Here is a 15882-nt window from a genome sequence, read left to right as displayed (position 1 = left end):
CATTCACCTAAAGGGGCCTCTGGGGACGCGCACGGCTGCGAGTCTCAACCCGATGTTCCAGGACAAAGGGACTGGAGGACGCGTGATGAGAAAGGGCCGGCTCAGAATCGCCCAGAAGGCCAGCCTCTGTGGCAGAGTGGCCACGGGGCACTGACAGACCCCGTCCCACGGTTTATGGCCCTGCTCTGCACGTGAAGCGTTAATTAAAGAGGGACCTCAACAAGTTTTTGGAAATTTATTCTTACCTACTGTACTTTGATCATAATGACATGAAACGGGAAAAAAAGTAATTTTTATGTGGTTCACATTTATGAGTTTTTACATAAAGGCTTTTGTGGGTATTTTAAGAATGTGCTAAAATGTTGTCTGAAACCACAGAAAGCCACCTGAGGAGCCGCCCGCCAGAACCGACAGCGCGCGGAAGCACTTTAGCTGGCCTTCGTATATTTAATGAGTCAAATAGTATTAACATTGTTTAAATGCTAACATTCTATTTCAATAAGGGGGCTCTGCCATCCCTGGCGACTCGCTCTCGGGCTGCGCACGGCAGCATGAGCGAGGCATCAAGAGTGCCCTGGCGCTGCAAGCAGGCGGCTGAGGGGTTCACCCGGCCAGCCTGTGCTCTGCCCCTCCTCCACAGGGCAGGGAGGGAGGACGGTCCCAGGACCACTGCCATGGCCCAGCCGCGCTGGGCACAAAAGGGGAGGCCCAGAGGTCTGTCAAGGGGGCAGCTCGGGGAACATCTTTAAAACGTGGACGCCCAAAGACGAAACCCCTGGGCTTTTATTAGCCCTGGTACCTTCAGGGAGTGAGGGCTGAAATCCACACACACGGTGAGGACGGTGAATGACCTGTTAGCCACAGGGACACAGGGACAGTCTGTGGGGACGCTGCAGAGAAGCCGGCTTGGAAAGTCGAACCAGGCAACAGTGGGGCCTTTCAGAGTTCCAGGAGCATCAGTAGGGGAACCGATAGACCGACCCAGACCAACCCGGGAACGAGAGGAAAACGCTGCTCTGACGTCCACCCAAGAGTGAACTCTTTCAACCAAGCGCCATCGGCTCCACGGTTGGTGGCTTTCAAGAGCTTCCCAGCAGATTAATATTTTTTTAAGGCAAATGGAACTGCAGAGAATTCAGACAGCTGGCATTAAGGAGATGGGGGCACCTGGATTGGCTCCGTTAAGTCCCACCATCTGAAAAACAGCATGTTGACCACAACCAGGTTTCATCAACTTCAAAAGACCAGGTCACCAGGGCACTGCGCTGGATAAGCCAGGAGCCACAGGCAAGCCCCTCAGGTGGGCTGGCTATTGCCCCACACAGCCAATCACACTGAAGCGCCTGGGCGAGTTAGACCCTGAACCTGGATCAGCGAAAAGCCTGGGGTGTCAGTGACTCTCTTTTTCCCAGAGAGCTATGTCGTTTCCCCCTGAAATGCACTCCTCCACTTGACCAAAGTCAGCGTCATGCATACAGATTCTATGACCATAACTCTCCAACCTCAGGACTGCTGGGGAGGAGGAGACAAAAGGGAAAACATAATACTTCATACTCAAAATGACCTACTTCACAAAAGGAAAAAAAAAAAACAAAACCCAAAACCTAGTTGGGCTCCTAAAGCTTTATGGAGTGTTTGAGGCTGAGGTGTGCGTGGAGACCAGGATGGAAACTTGTTTCAGGAATCTGGGCTGTAACCAGGCTTGGCCAACGTGGGGCTGCGCATGTAACAGGGAAGCCGGGACTGGAATCGGCTTGGAGGCTGGCCCTCCCTCTTTCCCATCAAATCGCCTCCTGGGAGAATAGCTGGACTTGTGGCTCTGATACAGAGGCCCCAACAGGTAATGAGTCACATGCCATGACCCCCACAAAAGAACCACAGCCAGCACAGATCTGCTGGGAGCAGGGTTCATCCAGACGTGCTCCTTTAGCTGGAAGTGGGCTGGGCAGCCTTCCCGGGACTGGGCAGGAGGCCGGAGCGGACGTGGATCTCTGGCAGCGCGATGACACCTGCGATTCGGAGGACAGGCAGTCACCCCCAAACCCAGACAAGTCGGTGGGGGGTGGGGGGCCAGCACAAGACCACACCCTTAGGTGCTGGAGTGTGAGCTTCTGCAGTCGGCTTCATTAAACAAAGCCAAGAGGAAGGCAACGGATATTTGTGCGGCACCAATGTGGTTTTCTCATTTGCAAGATGAAAACATTGGACCCGAGGTTCACTGGGGTCTCTCCCAGCTCTGACACTCCAGGATCAGGTGGCCGCATGAGGGCCGGTGTGAGGCAGACTCTGAGCGCCACAGTGCAGACTCCCAACATCTTAAGTTGACCAAAACTTTGCTTACACACCTCCAGTGACAGCCGTTTCCACCATGGTTTTTGGAACGCGTCCCAGAATCTGCCCACGGACACGGGACAGGTATTCTGCAGACACTCCTTCCAGCACACACAGGTGCAACAGTCCCCATAGCAAACATGCCGATCGGCTTAGGCAGGCGCGACTTCAATGCCAGTTGCACTCAGACGTGCACATCTGGACCGTGGCTGCGGCGCTTTACAGCCTCGCTTTACGAGGTTTTTATTTTTTTACTTAAAGAGGAATAATGAAGGCCTCTCTGGAAACAATGGTTCTGCTGCAGGGGCCGCCGAGCTGGCCTGGCACCTGACCACACCGTCCGCACTGCATGCCACCCGTGAGCGTCCTCTGCCTCTCCGGGCTACCCGTGAACACACTGCCCACCCGGGAGGATGTGGACGGTCAAGGCCTTCTGGAGTTGCCATCACCATCACCCAAGAGCTGCCGTTTTTGAGAACCCATTCTGTGTCAGGGGCTTTGCATACATTATTCTACAGTTAAGATGGTGGAAACCCAGAGAGCGAAAGGAATGCACCCAAGTCACACAGCTGAGAACTGGGGAGCTGGCTGCCCCAGAGCCACGTCCTGTTCTCATGGCCCTGGTTTAGCCTGTGGGGCTGGACTTAGGTAAATTCTCTCTCTCTCTCTCTCTCTCTCTCTCTCACACACACACACACACACACACACGCGCACACGCACACGCACACGCTGCTGTAAACAATGCTGCCTCAAGTGCAGGAGAAAGTCAGGGAAGGAAGGAAGGGGTACACCAAGTGGCCAGGAGTCTGAGCAACACCGAGAACCCTGCACTGGGAGTTCTGGAAGGAGGGCCCTCCACTTCAAGGTGGCAGCAGAGGCCTGCTGGCTGAACGGCTGGAAGACCACCCACCCTCGACACTCGCACGAAGCAGCTTCCCTGGCAGCACAGGGTGCCCGGCAGCACCAGGGAGCACCGCCACCGGAGGAAGCCGGTCCTCGCTTCACCCCAACACGTGCAGCCACATAACCCGAAGCGTGACTGGCTGCCGTGCGGTGACAGAACCCAGGAATCCTGGAGGAACCAGAGTCCTTGATGCTGAGTCGGGGATCATGTTTGTAAATGAGCTTGTCTTCTGCATGCTCCTGTTTTCCATTTAACTTTCTTCCAGCAGATGAAAAGCAGACAGCGCGTGCCAAGGCAAGCAGGCCCTGGGCACGGCCTCAGGAGCCTGGCGAAGGGGACCCACGTGGACGCACCATCACTGGCCTCCAGGCTGGGGGGCAACGAGTGGCCTGTCTGGACCCTGCGTGCACGGGCTCTGGGAACCGCAGGAAACGCCCCTGCTTCAGAGCAGGGCTCAGAGCAGCTGAAACTTACACCACGAGAGCAGGAAGCGACTCGACCCAACTCACCCCAAAGCAGACAGGGCGTCTCTCCACGCGTCTCCCACTCCATCAAAACAGCGCAGCTGAGGCGACCTTGGCTTCCCCCTTAGCTGCCTCCAGCACTCTCACACCGGCCCGACTGGCAGCCGGAGGCCCACAGCAGGCAGGGTGGGTTCCCAGAGGCCCTCCAAATGCATGGAAGATACAAATAATGTAGGTGGAAACCCAAACACTCATTATGCTGCCGACAAGCTGAGAGCCAGGCATGACTTCCCCACCTTTACCACGCGGCCCCTGGGGCACAGGATGTGTAGCAAGCGGCACTGTGGCAGGGTCCCTCGGGAGACCTTCAGACCCGGGAGAGGCCCTCCACCTCTGGGCAAGGGGGAAAAGGTTCACGTGGCGGGGGCCACCCAGACCTGTGTGAAGGGGCAGGCAGCCAGGCTGATGGCCAGTCCCGATGGTCCAGGTCTCACCCGCCCCAGAACTTTCCTGAACGATTCCATCACCTCACGCTTACTCTGCTCAGTGCTTCCACCCATCTCCCGGCTGGGTTCTGACTCTGGAGACCAAAGGTAACTGGGCCTGGCTGTTTCTGGTGGTGGGAAACACAGGGTAACCTCAACCCACAGGTGTCGCTCAGCCAGACTAGCGGGGGAGCGGTGAGGACCGAGCAGCCAGAGTAAGAGGAGTCCGAGTCAGGAGGACCGAGCAGCCAGAGTAAGAGGAGTCCGAGTCAGGGTCTCGCACCCCAGCCCCCAAACAACTTCTGGAGGGATCTCTCAGGATGCACAGCCAGAGCTGTCCCACGCATCCCGGGACCCTCCAGACCCTGCCCCGGGTGCTGAGGACTACACCCCAGGCCTGTGCCGGACGAGGGCCCGTGCACCTCTCCGCATGGCCCCTGTGCCCTGGCCACACCAGTGAGCCCCTCCCCACCAGGTCACACGGCTGAGCATGGCTCCCCACGACCACCCGAGCTTCCACGATTTGCTAGGAGGACTCACAGGACTCAGAAGAGTCGTGCTCGCAGCCGGGAGTTATTCCAAGGAGACAGGGCACAGCCGCCGAGGGAGGGAACCGGGTCCAGGCTTCCAAGGCTGCCCCCACCCCGCCCCGCGGAGTCACACGAGGTGCGCCTAATTCCCCAGCGACGACGGGCCGGGACGGCGTGTGAAGTGCTGTCCCCGGGGAGCCCCCCCCCAACCCACCCCGAGCCTCGGTGCCCAGGGCTCTTACTGCTGAGCTCCTCTGCCTGGCACACACCGCAGCTCCAGGCTCCAGCACGGAGGCTGCAGTTCTGCACAAACCATAGCGTTTGCGCGACAGTTTCCACGTCATGACTGCTCCTATCAGGGAATGGAACAAAACCTCCCAGATCCAAGGTCCCAGATGCCAGCCAGGCCTGCTCTGGTGATGCTCCTCTGCGACAGGGACGCCCGCTCCAGTCACCCCACGGCCCCTCCCCGGCCACTGCTATAGATGCAGCGCCCAGTTTTTGGTCCTTCTCAGCACTTACCAAAGGGTGCGAGTCCTTCGTTCGTTTGTTCACTTCTTCCCCTGTGTACCTCCTCACCCCTGCTGGGCCCAAGGGGCCTGCCTGACCCACCCCCATGGCACCTGCAGTGCTCAGAGCACGGCAGGCTCTCGGGAAGTATCTGTGGCTCCATCCTAAGTACTCTCTCCCGTCACCGCAGAAGGGAGCTACTTCACTCCATTTCTGAAACAGATTTACTCAAGGTCTTGCTGCGGTCTATGGCAAAGCCCCACCAGGACCCGAAGCCTCCTAACGCGGCCTGCTGCCTCGCCATGTCTGCACCAAAACCACCTCCCAGCCACAATAAAAACACAGCCACACAGGTCACTGCTGCAAGGCGAGGATAATTCTGTCACACTCGAAGGTGTGAGTGGACACCATGAGTGCAAGGTGAGCCTTGGGAACAGCGCCTCACTGACTGCCCTCACCCCCCCCACCCCCCAAGATGGGCAGTGGCACCTTGCTGACAGATAAGGAAACAGAGGCCAGAAAGCGGACCACTCGCCCCAAGTCAGTGAGTACGGGCAGACCAGCGAATCAAGGCCAGGTCTCTTTCAAAGCCCAGGCCCTCCCCCACTCTGCAGCCTGACGCGGACACAGTGACTTCTGCTGGGAGGTGTCTGTGCCTGCTGCCAGGTGTCCCCACCGACCACCAGTTAGCTGCTTCCCATACTTCTGCTACCTCCATTTCATCAGAAAGCCTCCCGCTGCCACCTACGATTCCCATCAGGACTGAAACACTGGAACTCTCCAGGCCCAATGCTCACATCCCAGGAAGGGGCAGCCCCGGGGAGCCCAGGGTGAGAGGTCTGAGACGGCAGCTGGGAACATGGAGTTTCAAGGACCCAAGAAACCAAGGCAACAAACTTTCTCCGCACAGGAACACGGATGCCCTGCCTTCGCTGGGCTGGTGTCGCTCAAACGTCACGTGACAGAGGCGCAGAGAAGGGAAGGAAGGAGCGGAAGCAGCCACAACTGTGACCCGGTCCCAGCGGGGGAGAGGAGGCGGGGAGCCGCGGGAAGGCCCATCTGCCAGCGCCCGGCCGCTGCCAGAGAGGCTCGCAGGCTCTGGGGCTGCCACAGGGACGCCAGCCTTGTTTCACTCTGTAAACGTCTTCCAGACAAGAAGGGCTGATTAGGAAACCTAATTAAGGCTTTTGAAGATTATCTCAGACCCGAAGCAAAGGAAGAACACAAAATGCCTTCCCGCCCCGCTCCCCCACCCCCTAGACTCTGGCCTTCGTTAAGCTTTGATTTCAATCAATTGCACACCCACTAAAATTAACTTATAAGGCCAATAAATTGCAACCGCATGTTTGAAGGTATTATCTGCTGCAAGCCAAGAGCCAAGGACCGCAGAGCGCGGGGCAAGATGCCTGGCACAGATGGGAGCAATCATCTCTGAAAGAAAGCAGTTGCCAGCCCCTTCGGTCAGAACATCTGGTCTCAACAGAACCTGGGCCGACAGAGGACCCAGGGTGAAAGCCAGAGTGGGGAAGGTTTCCCATCTTCTCTGGGAACCTGAAAACGCAAAGCACTGATCGTGGGGTTCGTGGCAGCCAACTGGTGGCTCACACCACAAATAAGATGTTTCTCTGGCAGCTGCAAGTGCTGACCCTCTACTAAGTCTCTCCCAAGAAAGATGGCTCACTTAGGTCACGTGATGAGGTTCTGTGACCGACGAGCTACCCCAGGCTTAAGGCCTGAGAAGGCAGAGACAACTCTGCCAAGACAGCAGTGACCCTGTGAGCCAGCCACCCGAGAGGAGGCCCTTTCTGCGACCTCTCCCTCTTCCCCAGGGGCTAACTGAGCCAGCCCATGAATTAGAGCCAGGAAACCATCCTGGGGCTTGGCAGAGAATGAGAGTAGCCTGGATGTCGGTGACCAAGGTGGGAGGGCTTGCGGGGAGAGAAGTGATGACGTTCCAGATGACTGGAGAGTTGATCAGGACTTCCCCCAGCGCCAGCACTCCAGCAAAACCTGCCTGTCATCTCCTGAGCATTTTCGGCAAATGGACTATTTTAAATCTAAGATCAGAGCCGTGCTATCAATGGTTGCTTAACAGTTATTCTCTTGGGGAAAAGTTACCACCACAATCCCTTTCTGTCACTGGTGACGGCAAAGAAGGAAATCAGTAAATGTGGGAGGGACGGGAGGGTGGGATGGTGAGAACGTGGCAGGGACCTGGGAGGAGCAGGGGGGAAGCCAGAACTGGGGGGCTTCAAAGGAATCATGCAGAACACACAGCTCACCTCCCTGGGCCCCTACGCGCCACTTGCCCACCTTGGGAAAGGAGTTGTGCTCCAAACTGCTGGCACTTTTAAGCTATATGGAGAAATGCTGTGCACAGGCAGGAGAGAGGGGGGCCACATCCCCACCGGAGCTGCAAGCCAGAGGGCCTGTTCGTCAGTGTGTCCCTGGCCTGGCCCCTCACTCGGACCACACCAGTTCCACATCCCAATTCCCTACAAAGTCAAAACCTTTACAGCCCCAGGGATCAAAGTCCAGAGCCCGAGGACAGAAGCCAAGGCTTTCCCTCGGGGTGCTGGGGAAGAAGCTTTTCTCTCTCACGGCAGAGAGAAGCCCCCTTCGCCCGGCCTGGATCGCATCTCAGCTGGCTCCACGCTCCCCGAGGTCTCCTTCCACTCATCGTGTTAAGGAGAACATCAGGAGGAAGAAAAAGGCTGACGGGCCAGGACCAGCACAGGAGGAAGCGGAGCCAGGAAGCCGTCTTCACTACCGTGGCCGCAGGTTCAGTCTTAAGGCACAGCCAACAGCTGGGGAGGGGGAGAGGTCCACGCCGGAGCAGGACGTGGCAGGAAAGAGCACCTTAGGCCTCTTTGTTTGTTTCTTTTCCTTTTTTCCCTGTGCCACACAGCTTGTGAGATTTTAGTTCCCCAACCAGGGGGTTGAAGCCTGGCCCTCAGCAGTGAGAGCGCAGAGACCTAACCACTGGACTGCCAGGGACTTCCCCATTTTTCTTCTGTCAAACCTGCAGCCCTTCAGAAGCCAACAAATCTCTGTGAGCCGAGCTCAGCGCGGCCTTCCCAGCGTAGGGCGAGGGTCCTTCCTGCCAGGAGTCGCGGAACAAGGAGCCCCCGAAGGCTCCTTACAGCACAGCTGCTCCCGCAACAAGGGCGTTCTAATTCTAAGCCCGAGGGCCAGAGTCTGGCAGCTTTCAGTCACTTGAGGTGGGGACTGGTCGAGAGGCCGGAGCACAAGCCAAACTCGGTCGTAACTCTGCAATCCAGCAGGGCCCCAGCATTCACAAACACCGGGGGGTCAGGAGGAGTTAAAGTCGGGCCTAGTACAGGGGATGGGCCTGCTCAGCCCCCGGGGGGCACAGGCCAAGCCCCACTTTGGAGCAGGGCACCCTGGAGCGGCAGCCGTCCGCATCCAGCCCTCCTGGGAGCGATGGTGTGCCCGTCCTCTCCTGGCGGCGTCCTTCCGATCACCCTCTCTTCCTTCTGGCAGGGCTGGGTCTGCCCGAGGCTCCGGCACCCCTCGGCAAGCCCAGGACATGGGCCATCCTGCCGGCTGCTCAGGCAGCAACTCGGCAACCAGAGCCAGCAGACGTGAGGCAGTGTCGGGGAGCCTCCCCTCAGAGGAACTGCTGCCTGCGTCCACGTGTCCACGTGAAAGGCAGGCAGGTGGAAGAATCCACGGAGGAGCGCTGTGGCTTCCTTCACTGGGTGACAGCAAAGGAGTCTTCCTTCCTGCAGGAAGAGGTCTAGACTGCGGAGGGGCAGGGATGAAGCATAAAGAGGAAGGCATGACCTACTGCCCCTGCCTCCCTTGGAACGATCTGGTCCAGGTCCCTAGAAAACCTGGAGCGACCACTGGCCTGTGCTGCTCAAGGCCTCCGAGCCCCTCGCTCATCTCCATCTGCTCCAGAACCACAGGGGGAAGAGCTCAGGCTCTGGCCCTGCCCAGGTCACTGACATGGCCACTAACAAGTCACAGGGCACTCTGACGACGGGGACTTCCAGAGGTGAGCAAGGTACTGGGAGAGAGGGGGCAGGGAAGGAGGAAGGGAAAGGAAGGAAAGAAAGAAAAAGGAGACTTGCATTCGTCCTCACGTAAGGCCTCAGGAGAGGGCGTCCTCAGGACACTGATAACTCAGGGTGCTTTGAAACTGCTGACTCTGGTTGCCCAATGACAGCTCTAGCCAGCCCGGTGGCCTGAGGTTGCTGAGACAGCGAGAACCGGGCCTCCCCTCACATACAAGGGCATGAAGGGCCTCCTGCCCTCCTCTGTGGGCGCCACCCGCAGGCCTTGTACTCTCTCCTCCCCCACGGAAAAGCACACTGATGCTGCTGGGGACAGATGGCATTCTCTGGGCCAGGATTCCACCTCCACAGACCATCCCAGAACCTCCGGGGCTGGCTTGTCCTGTTAGATCCGCCACTGGGTGGAGGAAGCTGTCCTTTCACCCCCTCCCCAAGCCCCCGCAGCCCCGCTCACCTTTACAGGAGAGTGCAGGCCCATGCACAGCCCCAGAGAAATACGGGTCATTAAGGCTTAACGCCACCTTCAAAGTGGACGCTCGCCCAGGCAGGGAAGCCTTCTCAGGAGGCGGCGCAGAGAGTCAGACCGAGGGTACGAGCCCAGCTCCTGCCGTTTCCTAGCGGATTAACCACTGGAGGACTTCTCTGAGCATCGGTTTCATCGTCTGTTAAATGAGGTAACTCCCACTTACCCTACAGAGTTGCTGTAAGGATTGGGGGATCACAGTGAAGACTTTTTAATGGTGATGGGGAAAGGCTCACGATGTTAGGCCAGTCAAGACCCCACAGAAGGCACACGTCTAAGACTGACCACATGTCATTATACACGTGAACCAGCGAGACAGGAGGGAGAAAGGAGTCAGAGACGACACCAGCCTCTTCCCCGGGCCTGGGCCCAAACGGCAGCACAGGGCACCAACACGTCTGCATTGCTGTATTCGGGAAATCACAGCCCAAATGTTTAGCCTCTAAGAAATCAGAACCAGCCTCGTGCTGATCCTTGGAGCCGCTGGCACAGGCAGCCCTCTGCCCAGACCACTCCTTTCCGGCCCGGGCGTCACTCTATTGTTCGTCCTCCCACAGTGGACGCACCGCACAGACAGGGACGTGGCCCTCCATATTCAAGGCCAGTGCCCCAGGGCTTGGCAAGCAAACACTCAAACGTCAGTCAGGTAGATGGATAACTGTTGGGCTCTGGAGTCGGATAAGGACGGTTTCATACTGGACCATAACATGCGAAATACGTTACTGGCTGTGTGAAGTTGGGCAAGTGACTTCACCTCCCTAAACCTGTCAACTCATTTGTAAAATGGGGACAATCCTCTTGCACAGGCTGATGTGAAGATCAAATGAGACTGAGAGGCAGTGAACACTGTGCTCGCCCAGCCACTGGCTGGTAACTGCTGTTATTACCACTGCTCTCTTATTATCAATATTATCATGACCCCATGAAGCTGATTCCACTTGGGAATTCTTATTTAGCAGCTGGATAGGCTTCTTGCCAAATGGCCAGGTAAGACCAACTACAAATAAACCAGAGGTGACAGCAACGAGGACATCTCTCAGCATCACTGGAAGAGGAGCTATTCTACCACAGGGCACATTTCTAGACATAAGAACCCTTTAATCAGTGAATTCACTCTAATGGTGAAAATCAATAAGTTGTGGAAACTTCAGGCAAATATGGACTCAAGTCCTAGCTCTTCGCCTCTGTGTCCTGTGGTGAGTCATTTAGCCCCTGGGAACCTCAATCTCCTCATCTGTATATAAAAAAGGGAAAATCATCTCCCCCAGAGGTTCTTGAAAGGATTAAGGATAACGTATATACAATACTGGCACATGACAGACACCCCAGATAAAGCTGGGTCACACAGTGCCGTTCGGGAGCTACCGAAATGTTCAGGGCCATTTGTTCATGGTTTCCTCAGAGCTTCTGCTTGTGTGTTGTGGGTCTTTTTGTCTGTCCGTGTGTCAGACTGAAAAGTGTCACTTTTCCTCCCAGACCAGCTTGTAAAGTAAATTCTTTTTTATATGCGTTACATCAAATCTGCTAAAAACTGGAAAACCACGCCAACTGTCTGCAAGATGGAGACCTGACACTCCTTCTTGAAGTGTAACAACACCAGCTTTCAGACAGTGGTTTCCGCCATTCAGATGCTTCGTTTCTCTCATTTCCATTTTCTTGCCTATATCCTAGGTCAGGTCAGGGAGGGCACCCTGTAGACCGAAGGCCAATTCCCACCTACCTCAAGCCTCAAGAAGACGGTTTTACATTTTTAAAGGATAAAATATACATAAAAAAGAAAGAACAAAGAAAAAGGGATAGAGACTGTGTAGCCTGTAAAGCCTAAAATGTTTACTATCTGGCCCTTTGCAGAGTGTATGCCACGCCCTCCCCAAATGACTGAATCTGTACTGAGGTAGCATTGCATGCATTCCAGTTTTGTTACATTTTCAATACAGACTTAATTAGAAATGAGATTCTACAGATTAAGAGAAAACGCTTCAGAGGATAACCTGCTTTGGAGCCTTCCCTTGCAAGGCGGATTAATTAAGTGGTCACCCTTCTGGTGGTGTGGAGGGACTGGACGGAAGCAGAAAGCAGGTGCAGCGAAAACACTTCCCAAAGTGCAGGCTGAGGCCCCCAAAACTCGGGGGTCAGCAAAATGCTGGCTCAGAGGTGGCTGCCCAAGGCCCACTGTTTAAGGACCTCGACTCCTCCCGCCCTGGTGACTGGTCTGGAAGCAGGTGCCCTGAGCTCCAGGTAAGAACAGAGTCAGGGCAGGCAGTGCAGTGAAAACCAGAGGGGCCTTTGGAGACAGACGGAGCCGGGTTTGATTCCTCACTCTGCCTCTTGCCTTTTGGACAAACACCTTAATCTTTCTGAACTTTGATTTCTTCATCTGGGAAATAGGGACTGAAACAGTGACCACATTTGTGAGGATTTAAGGATTTAAGATGACGTATATGAAATATCTGGCACTGAGTCTTGCACAAGGGAGGTGCTGTCCCAATGGCACCGGCTGTTCCTGAGAGGCACGATGCAGAGTACTGCCCGGGCAAGGTAGCAGCAGCCTCTCACGACTGACCCGATGACCACGCTCGGGCCCAGCGCCCTGCTGCGGGAGCTCAGAACTTCTACTAGTTAGGCCAGCCAGGTGGCAGGTCTAAGGGAGACGACTTGGCCTCGCGTTTCATCTATGAACTACCTATCAAAAGAGCTGCGGGGCAAAGGGAGTCCGTAACTCACAGGTCTCGGTACTGGTCAAAGGCATTGTTGGCTTCCACCTCCAGCTTCCTCAGCCGAGCAGAAGGCATGGCCCCATCTTCCAAAGGAGGGTCATACTTGTTACTCCACGGTGACCTGGAGGGGAGAAGGAGAAGGAGATCACATGAATCATTCCAGTGAGCCATCGGCCCAAGCCCCAGCTTCTGAAATGTCAGAGGAAAAGCCATTATCCACAGGCCCTGGGCATAGACACGGCTTTCTCAAGGTTTGCAGAGCAACGGCTCAGATTCCATCTGACCTGGGTATGAACCCCAGGCTCCAACTCTCACCAGCTGTGCATTTCCAACAGGTGTCTTGACTTCTCTGAGCCTCCCTTTCCTTATGTGCAAACTGAGGCTACTATTTACCCACAGGGCTGCTTTGAGGAGCACAGGAGAAAAATATTGACACATCAAGTGCCTAAATTAGAGACGGGCATATAGTAAGTGCTCAACAAATGGGACTTCTTTCTCACACTTTTAAAAATTTTCCTTTGTTCTCACCACTGTTTTGATCAATAAAGGCCCCTCTCTCCTCCCTGGCCTGCTGGCAGCTCTGGAGAAACTCCTACTCCTCAAAAATCTTCTTACATGATTAAGGATTAAGAAGAGAGCTGTCAGTTATGGAAGCAACAAGACAGCCAGCCCCATGGGGAAAGGCTGACCACACGTAAGAAAACCTGAGGGACAGAGTTCTCCCTGTGAACAGAGGACGGCCTTCCAGCCTCCAAGGGCCGTGCACACAACGAAGACTGTGAAGTAATGAGAACCAGCCTCACTTTTTCCAGTGCAAAGTCTTGCTGCATTTTTTAAAATGTGTTTTGCCACATCAGGAAAGCATTTAATCACAGAGAGTGCTGGAAGGGGGGTTATAAGGGAAATAGCCACTCATTAATTCCCGCAGGTGGAGTTCACAGAGCTGGGGGTTCAAAGAAAGAGAATTAAAAAGGTGAGGGGTGGGGGTGGGGCCCTGCCTGGTGGCTCAGTGGTTAAGAATCCGCCTGCCAATGCAGGGGACACGGTTTCGAGCCCTGGTCCGGGAAGATCCCACATGTCGCAGAGCAACTAAGCCCGCTCGCCACAACTACTGAGCCCGCGTGCCACGACTACTGAGCCCGCGTGCCACGACTACTGAGTCCATGTGCCTAGAGTCCGTGCTCTGGAACAAGAGAAGCCGCCGCAATGAGAAGCCCGCACAACGCAACAAAGAGTAGCCCCCGCTCGCTGCTACTAGAGAGAGCCCGCGCGCAGCAACAAAGACCCAATGCAGCCAAACAAAAAAAACCAAGGTGAGAGGGTAAAAGAAAGGAGGAGAGGACAACATGGAATTCGGGCAAAGTCCTTCACATTCTGGGGCACAAACACCTTGACACGTCCACGGTAAGAAACCCCGCTGCCTCTCCCGTCTCCCCCCCCGACGACACCACTTCACATCACTGAGGACTGAAAAGAACCTTCTGATTTAGGATTGTTGGTAAGGGAAGAAACGCCTCACTGCGTCCCGAAGCCCAGTTTTAACTAGTTCTGTGCACAAACATCTTTCTTCGTGGTAACTGATGCCTGGCACCTACCTTAGCAGACCATGTCAAGTCAGCTGGGTGACCTCTTCTCCCAGCCACCCTCAGGCAGGGGTCCCAGCTTTCTTGGCTGCTGGTCCACAAACGTAAGCGGGGGAAGAGTTGCTGTGCTTGGTGTCCCAAAAGGGCCTCATGCAGCAGCTGCTCAGGCCACCTCAAAGCAGGAGGTGCTTGGAAACCCTTCTTTCCGCACCAGCCCCTGACCTCACTCACCAGTGTCGGGAGAGACTGTGCAGCAATGGGCTGAAACGCGCCCCACTGCCCCGTGTCCAGCAGCCAGCTCTTGTGGTCACACTGTGTTGCGCACAGGCCACAGCAAACAAAGGGCTGTTGGACAAGCCAGGACCCCACCTGGCTCGAAAAGCAGGCGAGAAGCCGACGCCGGGCACCCTCTCACGCTCCCCGAGGCCTCTCCCTCCCTGGGCAGGGCTGACACGTCCATCATCGCTGTGTTCACCCCTCACAACAGTGCTGCCCGACAGAACTTTCCCCGACAACAGAAATGTTCTGTATCTGCGCTGTCCCAAACGGTAGCCGCTAGCTTCACGTGGCTCCGGAGTACTTGTGTGACTGAGGAACCGAATTTTAAATTTTACTGAACTTGAATTCATTTAGACGGTCAACTTTAGAACCTTAGCTCCCAGAGGGAAAGAGTTGTGTCTGTCTTGCTCTCCACTGTTTGCTCAGCACCTGGAACACTGCCTGGTGCTCAACCACATGCTCATGAGAAAAAAAAAAGGCAGAGGAATGAGTGAATGATCTCACACCCGACACAAAGCAGAAGTAACCACTGCCCCCGCCTGTCCCCTCACTCCCACAGAGATGTCGGTTCCTGCAGCGGTCACATCCCCGCCCTTGACAACGAGAGCGCTCCAGGCAGAAGCGTGTGCAGTCTGCCCTCACACCCCGGCACCCAACACACAGCTGGTGGGCGGAAGCCTTCTGGCGCGGGGTGGGGAGGAAAGGACACATGGCACCCCTGCAGGTGCTCCTCCAAACCAACAGCACCCCGGCACCCAACACACAGCTCATGGGCAGAAGCCTTCTGGCGCGGGGTGGGGAGGAAAGGACACGCGGCACCCCTGCAGGTGCTCCTCCAAACCAACAGAGATGGGGCAACTTTCTGCTTTCTCTGCTGAGGGACACCTAAGCATTTAAAAAAAAAAAAAGAAAGAAAAAGAAAAAAAAAAATCAATGAAGACCTCTTACCAGATCCAGAGACAAAGATGAGGTTGCAGAGTGCTGTCACCACCACTGTTTATTTGTAAACTACGCTTGGTACCTCACCTCCACTCACCGAGGGGAGTGCACAGGAATCTGAGCGGGAGAATCTAAACTCCCCACCTGCCCTGCGGCTCCTCAAGACCCCAAGACTCTCCTCAGCACACTCTGAGGTCTCTGACTTCCGTTTCCACGGTTACACGGCCATTGCTGTCCTGGGGGCCTGGAAGTCCCACCCCTACTGGCTTTCATTTAAAGGCGACCTGATTAGACATAAGAGCCGATCTCTCTTGAAGACTGGGGGTCTGGAATTTTCAAGACACATCTCTCCCTGCTCACAGATGACAGCGTTTCAAGCCGTTAGTCCTGGAGCCGGGGTAATTGCAGCTGGGGGAAAGATCATAACATTACCCAGAATATCCTGAGTGGAAGGGGCACTCAGAACACATTTTAAGAGCTTAAATGGAGGCCATTTGAAAAAAGACAGATGGACAGGAACGCTTAGATTTCAAAAGTCAGGCCTTTCATTTCCCTCAGAGAATGCTTTTTGTTTCAG

The 15882-nt window shown here is 55.5% G+C and overlaps 1 protein-coding gene across 6 annotated transcripts in view; it reads right to left on the bottom strand.

The window, feature by feature from the left end:
* The window catches only part of CAPZB (capping actin protein of muscle Z-line subunit beta), a 135761-nt gene that overhangs the window by 22644 nt on the left and 97235 nt on the right, over positions 1-15882 (bottom strand). For all 6 annotated transcript variants that reach the window (XM_027109949.1, XM_027109950.1, XM_027109947.1 and 3 more), the window contains exon 4: positions 12512-12625. In XM_027109949.1, the coding sequence (XP_026965750.1) occupies positions 12512-12625 (114 nt within the window). The remainder of the gene's footprint in view (positions 1-12511; positions 12626-15882) is intronic.

Source organism: Aethalodelphis obliquidens, unplaced genomic scaffold, assembly GCF_003676395.1.
Source record: "Aethalodelphis obliquidens isolate GAN/ISIS:26980383/991018 unplaced genomic scaffold, ASM367639v1 scaffold9, whole genome shotgun sequence".
NCBI classification, from domain to species: Eukaryota; Metazoa; Chordata; class Mammalia; order Artiodactyla; family Delphinidae; genus Aethalodelphis; species Aethalodelphis obliquidens.
The sequence above is the reverse complement of the archived record's forward strand: the minus strand, read 5'-3'. Positions and strand labels throughout refer to the sequence as shown.